General features: G+C 29.3%; 1 protein-coding gene across 3 annotated transcripts in view; it reads left to right on the top strand.

Moving 5' to 3' along the window:
• Positions 1 to 16285, top strand: part of LOC117176050 (dentin sialophosphoprotein-like) — a 209391-nt gene that overhangs the window by 186357 nt on the left and 6749 nt on the right. For 2 of the 3 annotated variants that reach the window (XM_033366043.1, XM_033366042.1), the window contains 3 exons: positions 11563 to 11623; positions 14223 to 14646; positions 15688 to 16014. In XM_033366043.1, the coding sequence (XP_033221934.1) occupies positions 11563 to 11623; positions 14223 to 14646; positions 15688 to 16014 (812 nt within the window). Of the gene's footprint in view, positions 1 to 5823; positions 6247 to 11562; positions 11624 to 14222; positions 14647 to 15687; positions 16015 to 16285 lie in introns of all 3 variants that reach the window. The other variant, XM_033366044.1, reaches the window with a different exon arrangement.

Below are 16285 nucleotides of genomic sequence, written 5' to 3'. Positions count from 1 at the left end.
GTTTTTGGGTCAAAATTTATATTATTTGTTTCAAAATTTAATTAATTTGTTCAAATTCAAGAATTTTGTTCAAAAGTCATCATGTTTAGTTGAAATATCAACGGTTTTCCTGAAAATTCGGCTTTTTGGGTTGAAATTTCGATTTGAGGGAATTTTGTTTCTTTTTTGGTTTCAAAATTCATCTCTTTGTGTAGAAATTTTATCTTTTTTGTTTAAAAATGCAACTATCTGGTTAAAAAATTAGTCTATTTCGGATTAAAAATTAACTTTTGTGTTGAAAATTCACATTTTTTGTTAAAAATTCATGTATTTTGGTAAAAACTCGTGTATTTGTTAAAAAAACTTATTCTCTTGGTTTAAAATTTGAATTATTAGGTTGAAAATTTATGTGTTGAATTAAAAATTTTTATTTTTTTTTTCGTTAAAGTTTTTTTTGTGCGTAATGTGCAACTGTTTCGATTAATTGTTAATCTTTTTGGGTTGAGCATTCAACTATCTTGTTAAAAATCTTTTTTTTTTAATTTAACTGTTTTTAAATTTACATTAAAATCTTTCTTGGTTAAAATTAAAATACTTGGTTGAAAGTTTTGTGGAAAATTGGTGTTTTTGGCTCAAAAATTCAACCGTTTGGTTAAAAAAACGTATGTAATTGTTTAAAAATTCGTCTTTTTTGGTACAAAATTAATCCTCTTATTTGAAAATTCAACTATTGTATTCAAAATTTATGTAATTTTTTGAAAATTCTTGTTTTTTAGTAGAAAATTAATCTTCTGACTTGAAATTTTATGGTTTTAGTCGAAAATTCAACTATTTCTTAGGAACCGCACCTGTTTGTCTTGAAAATTCAATATTTTGGATAAATTTTTGTTTATATATTGATTGGTGAAATTTTGTCAGTTAAACATTCATTTATGTTTGTAGATATTTTGGTCTTTTTTAGTTAATAATGCAACAGTTTGATTGAAAATGCATATGTTTTGGTTTAGGATGTAACTATTTTGTTGAAAATTCGTCTTTTTTGGTTGGACACTCAGCTAGCTCGAGTAAAAATGCTTCGACTTGAGTTCGAGTTAAATTGCCCCCAATCAAGACAAGCTGAAGTCGAAAAGGTCGACTTTAGCATGTCTCAGTTTTGAGATGGAGCCAGGCTTCAATTTATGCCTTGAAGACATAAATTTACCTCTTGAATCAAATTTGTATGACTCCAACACGAGCCGTTCATAACTTCGAGTGTATACCTGCCCTAAGAAAAGGGTCATTCTGGCTGTCATAAAAGCTAATCTTTATTAATGATTAAACAATCTTGTATATTTTTATACAATACATATATTCAATCAACTTATTTACGGATTTTCATTCGTATTATACTTGTTTGACGATGATACCGAAAATGTTGTTCGTTTTTACGTATTTCCAACGGGTTAGGAGATCCTTCTAGAAAGTTAAAATTCTTATATTTTTGAAGAAAATTTTTAAGGGTTATACTCTTCAGACCCACAGATTCTGAATTTTTAATTAAAAATAATGAATTTAATAATTACAAATTTTTTATCCATCAATTTTAATCTCATTTATGAGCCGAAACCATTTTCGATAAACTCAAATCCTGATATAAGATCCCCACTGTTTACGCTATTCCTAGAAATGATTGCTTCCGCAATGTCGTGATAAGAGGAGCAACTTGGTCGAAAGAGAGGATGTGCTCAGTCAAGCGTGACAAACAGCTCGAGGGCCGCGCACTCAATGCAATTAGTTGTATCAGTTCGCATTATGCGTCCAAATCCAACCTAGCTGATCCATGCGCCCCTACCTGTTTACGTTTGGACTCCCCCGATTGGGGATCAAGGTCAAGGCAAGCCATTCTCCAAACCAGTCTTAAATAGGGAGTTGCGTATACCCTACTATCAGTTTTCAAAACTAGACTGCCATGTAATTTTTCTACGCCGGAGGAGGAATAAACATTATAAACATACAGATTCTTTACGCTTAATTTTAATTACAATAAAGTTTGAGCTCAAAATTACTTTATTTCGCATGCCAGATACAACTGATTATATTAGATAGAGCTGCGTAAGGATGTATGACTAATAGAATCTTAAATTCGGCATTCAATTATTATCGATCATGGGATCTTATTTTATGTCACAGAGTATGTTTTCTTCCAAGGTAATTCATCTTGAAAGCAATTTTAACGATTGCACATTCGAGGATCTTTACTCAGAAGAACCCTGAGATTATTTTTCTTTGTCGTCAACCGCAAATATTTTCCTTAATCTTTCCCATTTCTCTTCCTTTTTGTTTGTTTGAAGAGATTGGAAGTAAAGGGAACTGTTCCATTGCCTTGGGGAGGTTGAAATAAATAATAATTTTGGCCATATTTGGTAAGATGTAAGAAATATATCGTGGCAGAGAAGTTTATTGCAAGGAATCTAATACTGAGAGGCCTTTTTTTCATTGTTGGTGTGTCACGAAGAATGAAATAAACATCATCTGTCTAGTTAGACCTGGTATCTCCATCTGTTTAAACGATATCATTTTCTCTGAGTGGTTACTCAATTTCAATTGCAACAATGAAATTCTTTTTGTTTATTATTCGCCAATGCTCGGGGATTAGTAGTTATAAAAGGGCAAAGGTATAGTGTCCGTGGATCAGAGAAAAATCCTTGCAAAATTCAGAGAATTTCTATAACAGGCACTTTAAGTAACTGTTAAAGATCATAAAATTAAAATTTTTTATTTCAATTTGGACTGCTTTTATCCCGTTTAGCAAAGATCATGTCTTAAAAATGATAGAAGATTAAAATTCTTATCTTTTAATATTGTTTTAATATTGTTTTCCTGAGTGGAAAATCTTTATTTGGTGAAAATTGGTCTGATTGGTTGGAAACTTAACCGTTTTAGACAAAAAATTTATTTCGGTGGGTGGAAATTGTACTATTTTGATTGAAATTAGTTCAGTTGAAAGTTTAACTAATTGATTAAAAATTCCTATATTTTGTTAAGAAATCGTACTTTTTTTATAAAATTAATCTTCTTGTTCAGAAATTCGTTAGAAAGCCATCTTTGTAATTTGTATGTTGAAAATTTAACTATTTGTTTTAAATTTTATTATTTTGTTGAAAATTCGTCTTTTTGAATTAAAGTTGAACTAGTGTGTTCAAATTTTTTTTAGCTATCAACTATTGTATTTTTCGTTGAAAATTCGTTTAGTTGAATATTCGCCCATTTACACAGAAAATTCCTCCCTTTGAATTGAAAATTTATCTTTTTTTTTTGTTGAAAATGTAATTACAAAAAACTCATTTTTTGAATGCAACTGGTTTTATTTAAATTTAAATATGCTTTGTTTGAAAGTGCGACTATTTGGTTAATAATATATCTTTTTAGTTTGAAAATTCATCTCATTGTAGAAGTTCATATATTGTGGTTGAAAATTCAAATTTTATATTTGAAATTTAATTCTTTTCAAATTGAAAAGTCTACTATTATATTTTTGGTTAAGAATTCATCTCTTTTGATCACAAAATCTATGATTTCAACAATTGAATGGTCGGGGATCCTAAGGGGCGAACCCTTATTCGTAAAATTGTTCAGGAGGACGGAAAAACTGTTCATCGAGTACGCCTTGAGATAGCCTTTTTAGCAACTTTGTTATTTTATTAAAAATATTAAAATTCAATTTTTGACTATTTGGTTGAAAAATGATTTTAGTTTAAAGCTTATTATTATTATTATTAAATTATTAATATCAGTTCGAGAATGAATGCAACTTTAAAAAGCTGATGAAATTACACTCCGCCTAGTACGGCGGCCCCCATCCGAGTATAACCGAGCCAATCGCTGCTTAACTTCGGTGATCGAACGAGAAGTCGTAAAAATTTGCATAGGTCCAAGCGGACATTAAATATTATATTATACATATGCAGTTTGTACTTTTATTTATTTTCTATGTTAAGAATGTTATGAGATTTAAATACTTATAATCAGGGAAAATAAAAAGTTACTCAGGGAATTTTGAAAATGCAGGTTCGCGAACTTCTGATTGGGAAAAGGGAAATTAGATTTTTATTTAATATTCCTATATTATATTTTAATGTACCATTATATATTTTCTTCATTCATATAATCGATTTGAATACTCCTTTATCATCATTAATGCCTATAGATCTTCAAATTATAGTAAGGAATATTCTGAGGGTAAGTGAAAAATATCCAAGATATTTTAAAGTATATGAACCAAATTATAGATTCTACGAGTTTAAAACCGGAAGTCCGTTTTTTCCAACCTTAAATGTGACTACTGGGCCTAAATTGTATAAAAGTTTTTGTAATAATTATTATCAGTAGAGTTAAAAGTTTCTTTAACAGAATTTTTAAATTGACTATCAAATGTTTTCTATTGTGGTGACAGACTTGTCAGCAAAATTCAAATAAGTGTTGGGCAATTAATAATTAACGCAAAGCGAGAAAGTTATGAGACACGCTACTCTTTCAGGCGTTTCGCGTTTATTTGTTATTTATCTAACAATCTGAGACAATTTCCGTTTCCTCTGATTGTAAAAGACAAAACAATTTCTACTTTCATCAGATTCGCTGTTCACTTTGCATTTAAGAGTAAATTTTCGGAGAAAAATGTATATATTTCTTTTTCGAATTGTTAACAAAGATGTTCTAATAAAAAAATATTTACGTGTCGAATTGAGGTAAAAAATCAAGTTTATTATTTTAACATTTAAAATTTTTAAAAAGCCATAAAAACCTGCAAACAAATTTGTTTAAAAAAAATGTCTATGCCCATGCCTACGGATCCTTTACACGAATGAAACCCAAAGTATCTCTTTTTTTATTATAATGAATCATCGTGAAAGCTTTAAAGCTATTATTAATAAAAAGTTTGCTATTGTCATGATACATACAATGTAATCTCTGAGGACGCTTCAATTAAATCATTTGAAATGTATTTAGAAAGGCAGATTATATACTTCAAACTCTTTCCCTAATCCTCGCTTTTTCCCTTTTACAATTTTATTTTTTCCTCCTATTTTCAAGAAACTTCACCTTTTCTCATTTTTTCGTTTAAATGCGAACCGAATTATTAGAATCCAATAAGAAAATATGACTAGTTTTAGTTGAAAAGTCTCCTATTATATTGTTATCTTGGAATTCATCTCTTTTAGTTAAAAATTTTATTTTTGTTTTATTTGTTGAAAATTAATTTTTGTGAGGAAAATTAATCTTCTTGGCTGAAAATTCAACTCTTTGGTTACAACCATTTTTTTGAAAATTCTTCACTTTTGCTTGAAAGCTGAACTAATTGGTTGTAAATAGAATTGTTTGTTTGAAAAATAATTTCTTCTTTTTTTTTAAATTCAACTCTGGTTGAAAATTAATCTCTTTTGGTTAAACATGCAATTAGTTGATTGATAATGCAATGTATTTTGACTTGAAATCTTAAGAATTTATAGCGTTTCATTTTCAATTCAATACAGTATCTACATTCATTTTATTTGAAGGAAGTTATTTTCCAATTTTTGTCAAAAATTGACCTATTTCCCTGCTTTGAGGGCATTTTGTGTTGTGAAGTCTCAGATTAAATTCCCTTAAAAGTACAGTTTTAGAATTGACACATTGAACTTATTGAACTAATTGAACATATTAAACGTACTAATCTTTGGAAAAGGAGTAATGCCTGATCCAGAGAATATTTGAGGTGAAAGGTCGATTCGTGGGAAGCGATCAAGATCCAGCGGCTAGATCGCCGAAACGAGGGCGGGGTAGTCACAGTTCGCGTGAAATCCTGAGAAAACAGTAATTTTATTGCAGCCTTGGAGTCAGAAAGGACTCTCGTTACCTGTTTTGTTAGGCTAATTAGTCGCCTGATTGTCCTGGTCGACTGGCGTGGAAAAGAAAGAGGAAAGTCGACCTAGTGCAAAAATCTGGCGTGAAGAATCTGTTGACATGATGGTGGTGTCTCATCGGGAGAGCAACATATCGACCAATATAAGAGCCATAATCGAGCAGCTGAACCTAAATCCTGTGGAGCGACGAAGACTTATAGATCGAAACCAAGGAAACCGCAAGAGCTCGCCTTCGAAGATCACGATCGGCGTCTATGGAAGCAAAGAACCCGCCTACGAGATCTACAGTGCGGTGAAGAAGAACGGTATCGAGATACAAACTAGGTTGAAAGCTGAGAACAGGCAACGTCTTCCTACGATCAGTCGTAGGAAAAGCGATTGTGTGGAGGTAGAGTTCAAAACAATGAGAATTATCAATAGGGTTGTTTCGTAATTTTAGATCAAATAATATTTGAATAGTTAATTTTAAGCTAAACGCAGAGTACACTGGAAATCACATTTAAGTATCTCCCATTTAAGTCGATGCTAGAATTTTGGCCTCGGCGGTCTCGTGATTAGAGGCACCGAGGTGTGCCCATTTCCAACAGAAAGGATTCACGCGGCCCTGTATGTTAATGTTCAGGGCTAGAGAATGATTTGTTCGATTTAAGTGAAGGTCATTTAGGACCATGCTCGAACCAATACTTGAATGGGTTTCCCAATGTACTTTGTAATGTTTCCCCGTTGCTTTGGTTAAGAGAAAAATGTTGTGAAAATTGGAACCTCGAAAATAGTCATTCAAATTGGAATGACATGACATGAAAGTTTACAGGGTATCTCAAATATTCAAGTAGATTAGCAATTGGCCTTTAACCAAAATTTTGATAAAGATATTACTTCAAGCTTTGCTACAGTTCTTCTAGCGAGAAAACTTCTTCAATTTATACGTTGCCATAAAAATAATTTTTGTTAAATTCCATCTAATAACTTTAACAAAAACCAATTTTAACAACGATATAATTCTTAATTTTACACACACCAGATTTAAATATTTTTTTGGCCTACGTTTCGAATTTTATTTAAAAAGTTGAATAAATCTACGATGAAAATGTAACTATTTTGTTAAAACTTCGTTTTGGTAGAAAAATAACCTCGTGAATTGAAAGTTCATCTTTTTAGCTAAAAATTAATTTTTTGTTTAATGATTTAATTATTTTGTCGACGATTTTTTTAAAATTTATTTTTCTAAGTGAAAAATTAATTATTCTTATTTTGGCAACAAACTGATGTTTTTTAGTTGAAAATTCATGTATTTTGCTGATAATTTGTTCTGTTTGATAGAACATTATTATTTTGTGTGGAATGCTCCCTTATTTGCTGAAAAATTGATTTTTATTCGTTGAAGATTTATCATTTTAATTAAACATTCATTTCTTTGGTTGATAATTCGATTTTTTTTAAATTTATTTTTAAACATCCATTTTTGGTTTACAATTTGTCTTTTTTTTGTTGAAAATTTAATTATTTTGGTAGTAAATTCTTATTTTTGGGTTGAAAATTTAACTACTTTGTTAAAAATTCATATCTTCAGATTGAAAACTCAACTGTTTTCCAAGATAGTCCTCTCTTTGGTTCAAAAAATTGAACAGTTTGGATGTATAAAGTTCCTCTTCTTGGTTTGAAAATTAGTCTTTTTTAGTTGAAAGCTCAACTGTTTATTGAAAATTTCCTTTTTTAGTTGAAGGTTCACCATTTTCGTTAAAAATTCACGCGTTTATTTAAAAATTTAATAATTTCTGTTTTTTGGAAAACTTTTTCCGTGTCTGAAAATTCATGAATTTTGTTAAAAATTTTATGTTTTTTGGTAGAAAGTTCATATTTTAGGTTGAAAGTAAAACAGTTTGGTTCAAAATTCACTTTTTTTGTTGAAGATTCATCATTTTACATAATTTATTCATTTGTTAATTAAAATAATTACTTAAACTGAAAATTAAATTTTTATTTTTGCTTGAAAATTGATCTTTTTTAGTTGTCAATTTTATATTTTTTAACTCGTGTTTTTAGGAATGAAAATCAAATTATTTTTTTTATAAAATTCATCTGTTTGGGTTGAAAATGTAACATTTCTTAAAAGATTTTTTTCTGAAAAATGTTTTTTTTTGGTTCAATTCGACTGCTTTTTATTAAAAATCAAAATATTATTGGTGAAAATATGAACTATTATTTGTTTTCCTTGATCATTCATTTTTTTTATCGAAGAATCATCAGGTTGGTTGAAAATTCATGTATTTTACGCATGTCTTACGTAATTTGTAGAGGATCCTTTATACAGTCCTGTATGACTGTTTTCACTAAAAGTGTTTAAAGTAATTTGAGAAATAAACTTTGTTGTATTGAAGTTATTGATCTTTCAAGAGTAAGTTTGTTCTTATACCTAGAAGAAAAATTTAGAACGGTAAGGAAAAATAAAAAATTGTTCATAGAAAATTCAGGGAATTTCAAAATTAGGATATTGTAGCAACCCTGTTAAAGAATCCTCCCTAGTAAACATTTTCCGTCGACAAAAATTAAATGCAAGGAGTAGTTGTAACGGCTTCTGAATTTATAAAAAAACACAATGTAAGTTCTTGTAAGCCATTTAGAACTTTATATTGAAGAAGCTCATGTCGTATACATACAAAGTTGCCAAGTGCTTGTCAGCCAGTTTCGTTGGCACTTGCAACCGGTTTCACCGATGGCGATCAAGTGACCGCACTTGGCGACTTGACAGACCATACCGTTAGAATTCGCGTGCATCATACCAGATACTCAGGACAATACCACATACTTCATAGTGATCACGGGAAAAGCAGATACTATCGAGCAAAGCTGCAAATAAACCCTCCTTTACAATGTTCTGATCATTTGTACCCACTGGCTAGTTTATAATCTTCACTATTTGTGAGCTGCTCCATCAAACAACTAAAGTCGAGGTCCCTTTTTATTTTGATTGCAACTCGCTAAAAAATCTCTGGATTGTTTAATAAAAAGCATCTGAAAGCTTGAAGTCTTTCGAACTTAACTATATGATCACTCAGCTTATCCTGAAATTTTCTTGTAAATAGTTAGAGGGCAAAACATCGAAAAAATAGGCGTTTGTGGCCCGAGTTGGGTAGTAACTTTTGTTACAAGTAACTAAGTTACTGAAAAGTTACGTTATTTTTAAGTCTTAGGGTAACTTTGTTACTATTTTAAAAAGTAACTTGTAACGTAACTTAGTTAAGATTTTTGAAGTAACTTGAATTTATAATTTTAGTTAGTTTCAAATTTCTTTGCCTTTTTTATACATCTTCTATTAAGAGGGATTTATGGGTCAGTTATGGATAGAACATTAATTTCTATTTGTTGAGCATTCAGCTATCTTGTTTGAAATTTTAACTACTTGGTAGAAAATTCATGTATTTTGTTAGAAATTCAACTATTTTGGTAGAAAATTAATCTGATTTCGTTGAGGATTCAGCTATTTTATTGAAAATTCTTCTTTTTTGGTTGAATTGAACTTTTTTGGATTTAAAATTAAAATATTTTATGTTTAAAATAATATTAACTACTATATTTTTCGTTAAAAATACGTCTATTGTCGTAAAAAAAAATCTGGAAAGGGTTTAGCTATTTTGTTGAAAATTGAACTACTTTGTTAAAAATTCAGTTTGGTTAAAGATTCATTATTCTAGTTGAAAATTCAATTCTTTGGTTGAAATTTTAACTTTTTTGTTTTAAACCCCTTTTTTCGCGTAGAAAAAATTCAAATATTTTGGCACAAAATGCAACTATTAGCTTGAAAATTAACTTTTTTTTAGAAAGGTAATATTTTTGTCGAAAGTTCGTCTTTTTAATTTGAAAAATTTACATATTTTGTTAGAAATTGAAATATTTTGGTCAAAAATCCAACTATTTAGTTATTTTATTCGAAATATGTTAGGATGTCTTAAAATATTCTAAGGAACTTTTAATATATTTCAATAATTTTAAGGGATTCCCAAGGATTTTAAAGCTTTTAGGGTATTCTTAACAATTTCAAGGAATTTTCAAGAGCTTTGAAAAGTTTCAAGGGATTTCAAAACATTTAAAAGATTTTGAATGATTTTAGGGCATTTTAAAAGATTCAAAGGAATTTTTAATAGATTTCACTAATTTGATGGTATTCCAAAGTATTCTAAAACTTTTCGGGTATTTTTAAAACTTCTAAGGAATTTTCGAGATCTTTTAACAATTTGAGGAGTATTCAATGGGTTTGAAAGATTTTAAGCGATTTCAAAAAAATTTCATGGAGTTTTGAAGAATTTCGGAAAATTAGGGATTCTTAGGGTTTCAAAGATTTTAAAATATTTAAAGTTATTTCCAAAGGTGTAAAGAATTGTAAATATTTAAGGATATTTTAACATATTCCATGGCATTTCAGTTGATTTCAATAATTTTAAGAGAATCCAAAGAATCTTAAAGATTTTAGGGTATTTAAATGTTTTTCTATTTATTTGTAAGCAATTTCGTAGAATTTTGTACGAAATAGAACGATTTTACAGATTATAATGTAATGTTTTAAGATATTTTCAAATATTTCATTGGATTTTATCAAATTTTCATAAATGTTTCATGATATCAGGAAATATCATAAGATTTTATAGAAATTTAAGGGGTTTTATAATATTTTAATGGATTTCAAACAATTTATTCGAGAGTTAGATATGCAGAGATTTTCGAATATTTTCTGCAATTCATTTGAATTAATTTCGAATTCACCCTGAATTCTTAATAATTAATCGTGAATTAAATTGTTTTGTACTCCCCTGCATTTTTCTAGACTTATGTCAAACTTACTGCAATTAGGCTGTGATAGCCCTAAGAATAATACATTAAAAATGTATAAGTTTAAATTTTTAATTATTTTATTCCATTTATAAAAGATTCCATTTCAAAAATGTTAAAAGATTAGAATTTCGTCTTTAAATAATAATAGTCAGGGAATTTTAGAAACGAAGTTTTGCGGCCAGTCTGAATTTCCTTCAATAGAGTACTTTTAAATTTAAGGTCATTTATAATAATTATATTAATTTCGCTTAACTTAATCAAGCGATTTGAAACCAATTCTGCACGCACTGTTGACTGATTCCCGTATGATATTGGTCTCAAGGAAACTATTTTATTGCTCAACAGTCTAATTACCGATTGTAGACTACTCATTGCGTAAACAGAATAAATCAAGGTATAAATAAAGTGTATGCTGTGGATCAATTTCCAGTGCAAGTCGAGCGTGTATTTTCTCCGTTGAAAAGAGATCCATTCTCTTAAAATTAAAATAAATTGCTCGTTCGTATTATAGAATATTATCTACTTAAATGTTTCAACTGAATGTGTTGCTGATAGCTTTCTTCGATATTTTAAGATCCATGTGTCAGAATCATAGTGGGACATCTTCATTTCAAGAAGTGGTGATTTCCCGAAATGGTGATGCCCTACTCTCGCAAGTCGAAGTGTTACTCTTCAGTAGATGAGGACAGTACTTGACAGACAAGAGAGTGATTTCTTCTTTGAGAAAGCTAGATTACTTTAGGATATAAAAGACGGTACATCTTTTCTAAAAGCAAAAAATTAACTAATCTATAAGCAGAGGAAACTGATCGATAATTTTTAAATTGACTGCCTGATAAGAGTTTGATCATTAATTTCTGTTTTTTGTTCTGCACAGATAACGAGATCGAGAAAGGGTTCCACTGAACGAATTGCTACAACACCAAAAGAGGATTTGCGTGAGTAGTTAATTAATCTTTTTCGTTTCTGAAGATTGGGATTTGAGACCGTTCAAAAATTACGTCATACTTCCGGGAGGGGGAGGGGGCACATTTTGTGTCGCAGGAGGAGTGGCTAAGGCAAAATGTGATATCTTGCATAGGAAATTTGGATACGAAAAACAATTTTTTAAATGTTTGTGAAAAAGAAAAATTGTGATTTTATTTTCCAAATAAAGCATCAAAATACAGATTTTACACTCTTTCCGTCGCTTAAATTCGAACTTAATTAATAGAACCCAATAAAAAAGTACAAATTGTTTTCGTTGAAAGTTAATTCTTTTTAATTTCAAAGTCTACTATTATATGTTTGGTTCAGGATTAATCTCTGTTGCTTTCGTATTCTACTGTTTGGTTGAAGATTTAACTATTTGATTGAAGATACTTTTTTTTTGTAATATAATTTTATTGACTGAAAATTTATAGTTTTTCGTTGCAATTTTTTATTGAGGATTAATCTTTTTTATAGGAAATTCAACTATTTTATTGAAAGTATAATTAATTTGTTGTATATGCGTTTTATTGGATAAAGATTTAACTGTGTTGTTGGAAATTCCTTTTTTTCTCATGAAGATGATTACATTTATTGGTTTGAAATTCAACTACTTAGTTGAAACTTGAATTAATTTGTTAAACATTAATTTTATTTTTTAAAGATTTAACTATTTTTTTGATAATTTGTTCTTTTTTAGTTGAAGATAGAATTATTTGATTGAAAATACGTTTTTGGCTGCATTTTTCTTAGAGAAAATTTAACTCTTTTATTTTAAGTTGAAAATTGATAATTTTTAGTTGAAGATTCAACAATTTGGTTGAAAATCTATGTATTTTGTTGTAAATTCGTATTTTCTGGTATAAAATTAACCTTCTTGATTTAAAACGCAACTATTTTGTTAAAAATTTTACTAAATTGTTAAAAATTCATTTTATCATTTGAAAATCAACTTTTTCCACTGCGAATTAACAAGTTTTATTTTTGGTTAAAAGTGAATCGCTTTTTCTTTAAAATTCAACTATTTGGTTCGAAATTGTATTCTCTGATGACTGAAAGATCTTCCTTGGTAGAAAATTCAATTCTTTTTTAATTAAATTGTCTTTTTGGTTACAAAATTCACCTGCTTTATTAGAAATTTGATATTTTTGGCTATAGCTGCAACTGTTTGTTTAAAGTTTAATCCGTTTTAGTTTTTAATTGAGCAATTTTCATGAAAATTTCTCTGTTTTTTATTGAAATATCAATTGTTACATTTTCCCTTGAAAATTTATTATTTGTATTTAATATTCAACTAATTATTTATTATTATTTAATATAAGTTACTTTAACTGGTTTGTTAATTATATGCTTGAAAATGAAACTGTTTTTGATTCAAGTTTATTCTTATTTGGTTAAAAATTCGACTATTTGTGTGAACATTAATAAACCAAAGTTTTCCTTTTGATCTGAAGTGTTTCTGAATTAAGGCCAAAAAGTATGATTAAAAAATTATCTAGTACACAGAAAAAAATACGGAAGCTTACAATCTTAAATGGACAGGAACCTAAAATTCGAACAGCCTTGGTTACAGATCACGATAAAAATTGCAGTTGTCAGTTTAAAAAAGATCACTCAAAAAAAATTTCAGTTATGGGCCATCCATAAACTACTTTTCCAATTTTTGGCTTTTTTGACCTCCTCTTGCCCAGAAATATATTGCATTTTCAGAAAAATATTTGAATTTTCAGCAACAGAAAAATTCTACCCAAAGAGATAAATTTTCAAAGAAAAAAGGCCATTTTTTCGAAAACAGTGCAATTATTTTTTTTAAATTTACTTTTTAACCAAAAAACATGATTTTTCTACCATAAAATATGAAATTTCAATCCAAAAGGATGAATTTTTAACGAAATATTTGACTTTTTGAATAAAAATGATAACTTTAACCAAATGGTTTAATTTCTAAATAAAAATTTCAATTTTCAGTATGCAACAGTACATTTTCAATCAATTGATCGCATTGTTGAACAAAAAAGATAGACATTTAATCAAATATTAAAATTTTTAAGGCGGAAACGATATATTTTTAATAAGATAGTTGAATTTTCATCAAACAGCAAGCTTATTTTCAACCAAGAAAGATGACTTTTCCACAATGAAAAATGAATTTTCATCAAAAGAGTAATTTTTTTAAGCCAAAAGTCGAATATTTTTAAAAAAGAGTGAACTTTTAAATCGGAGATTACGAAATTTTAACAAGCAAGATATAGTTGAATTTGCAACTACACTTAAGAAATCCTGAATAACAATTAATTCTTTGACAAAGTAGTTTAACTTTAAGTGAAATAATCGTCTTTTCAACCAAAAAGATGCATTCTCATCGAAGCATCAAAATTCTCAACAAAATAAGTGAATTTTCAATCAAATACATGAATTTTCAACAAAAAGTTGAAGTTTCAACTAAAAAAATTAATTATTAACAAAGTAGTTGAATTTCTGATAAAAAGAAGACTTTAAGAGATTTTCGAATGGCCGCTGTCAAGTTTTAAATCTGTTCTTGTTGTGAATTGTTGTAAATTTCGCCAGCACAACTAGAGACTGCGAGTTTGAGCCACACAGCAGCCCATCACAGAATATCAGTTCGGCCTAAAAACAGACGACCACCGAAACGTTCTGCGGGTCAAAATAATGATATCCCAGCCAATATTCCGCCAACAATAGCCGAGAGTTCAGACACCCTGGACAGTTTGGAATTAACCAGTGGTGGTGCGAACAGTAGCAACACTAGTTCTCCAGTCGAGTCAAAGAGCATTTCTATTTTGCAAAAATCCTCCAGTAGAGTCTCAAGAAATTCAGACATTTTTGAGGAATTGGAAGTCAAGCTTCCCAGGAAGCCCAACAGTGTTGTTTCGCTTTCTCCAGATAGTCTGGACTCTACACCCTCCAGGACTTTTACTGACACGTTTGAAAATGAAGATCAACATCAAGAAAATCGACCAGTTGTGCGCAGGTATATTTTTTTTATATTATTTGAAATGGGGGGGGGGGGGGGGTCAGCAACTTCTGTTTCTAGCATAAACCGATTGAACTTTCCATGCAGGATCACATTCCGTTCCCTGTTTTCCCTTTTTCCCTCTTAAATTTGAAAAAAACCCCTAAAATTGAGAATTTTGTTTCAATTTTCCGTTTTTTTTACCAAGTTTGATTCATTTTCAAGGATTGTAGACGAAATTGATAAATTTTCAGTCAAAGGAATTAATTTTAAGAAAAAAAATATTTGAACCAAAAAGGTGAACTTTCAACTAAAATGATGAATTTTTAAGAAACTCGTTTTACTTTTAATCAAGTATTTAAATTTGCATCCCAAAAAGACGAATTTTCAAAAAAAGTTGAATTCTCAAACAAAAAAGATCAACTTACGATCAGACTATGGTTTAAAATAATTTCTTAAACTAATAATTTAACTATTTAATGTTTGGTTGAAAATTTATCTTTCCTTGTACCAAAGATTCTATTTTTTGAAAGCTATCTTTTTGGTTAAAAATTTATCTATCTTGTTGAAAATGCAATACTTTTACTTCAAAATTTAAGAGTTCTAAGCATTTTTAATTTAACTTAATAAAGCACCCTCATTAATTCTACGTAAGAGAATATATTTTCCTGTTTTCGTGAAAAATCTCTTTATTTCCTTCCTTATCGCCTTAATTACTTTCACAAATGGATAAAACAGTTATTTTATTTTATATATAAATAGCCCTATCTTAACATATTTATATATTTACAAGGCCTGAAGGAAAAATGTATTTATAATAAACTCACGAAATCGTATTTCAAATTGGAGTACATACTCCGAGTCGATTGTTTTAAAAAATGCCAAATACTTTAATGGCTCTGCACTATGAAAAATTATACCTAGAAAAATCGTGAGATTCATAAAAAAAAAAAAAAACCGGAAAATGTCAAGGAGTTTTTTTCCCAGGGTTTAAGTAGGCACCCTAAATAAGTACCACGTATTTCTTCTTTAAATAATTATGTATTATTTTCATTAAAGGCCTTCGCATCGAACATCCAGGGGTTCAGACGCATCAGAAAAAATGGAAATTAAAATACCGCGTAGAAGATCATCATCTAATCGCCTTTCTAAATCACCCGACAGTCTTGAAAACTCCCTACCTTGGTTTTCAAAGTCCACGGAGTGCTTCGATAAACTTGTGGAAAATGAAGAGTCAAAGCCAATGACGAGGCGGTTTTCGAATTCGATTTCAAAGTCGATCAATCGAGTTTCCAAATCTTCAGATAGTTTAGAAGTCCTCGAGGCTCTTACCAGTGATGACTCTATCGAAAGACGACGCAGTTGCTTTGAATTTCGGGCACGCAGGTATATTTTATATAATTTTATACGATTACAATTTTTAAAATTCTCACTATAATCAGGCGTGGATTTACAGGTTAGCAGGCCTCGGACTCACCACACTATTGACACGATTTTACACTTTTTTTGAACGATGACACTATTTTCCCACTATTTCAAATAAAATGATACTGAAGACACTATTTTCCTCTTCTTTAGGATCCGTGAAAACAAAAAAAAAGAGTAATTCTCAACAAAAAATGTGATAGTTGATATTTTAAACAAGAAAAGATTTTCA

Source organism: Belonocnema kinseyi, chromosome 7, assembly GCF_010883055.1.
Source record: "Belonocnema kinseyi isolate 2016_QV_RU_SX_M_011 chromosome 7, B_treatae_v1, whole genome shotgun sequence".
In the NCBI taxonomy this organism is placed as follows: Eukaryota; Metazoa; Arthropoda; class Insecta; order Hymenoptera; family Cynipidae; genus Belonocnema; species Belonocnema kinseyi.
The sequence above is the reverse complement of the archived record's forward strand: the minus strand, read 5'-3'. Positions and strand labels throughout refer to the sequence as shown.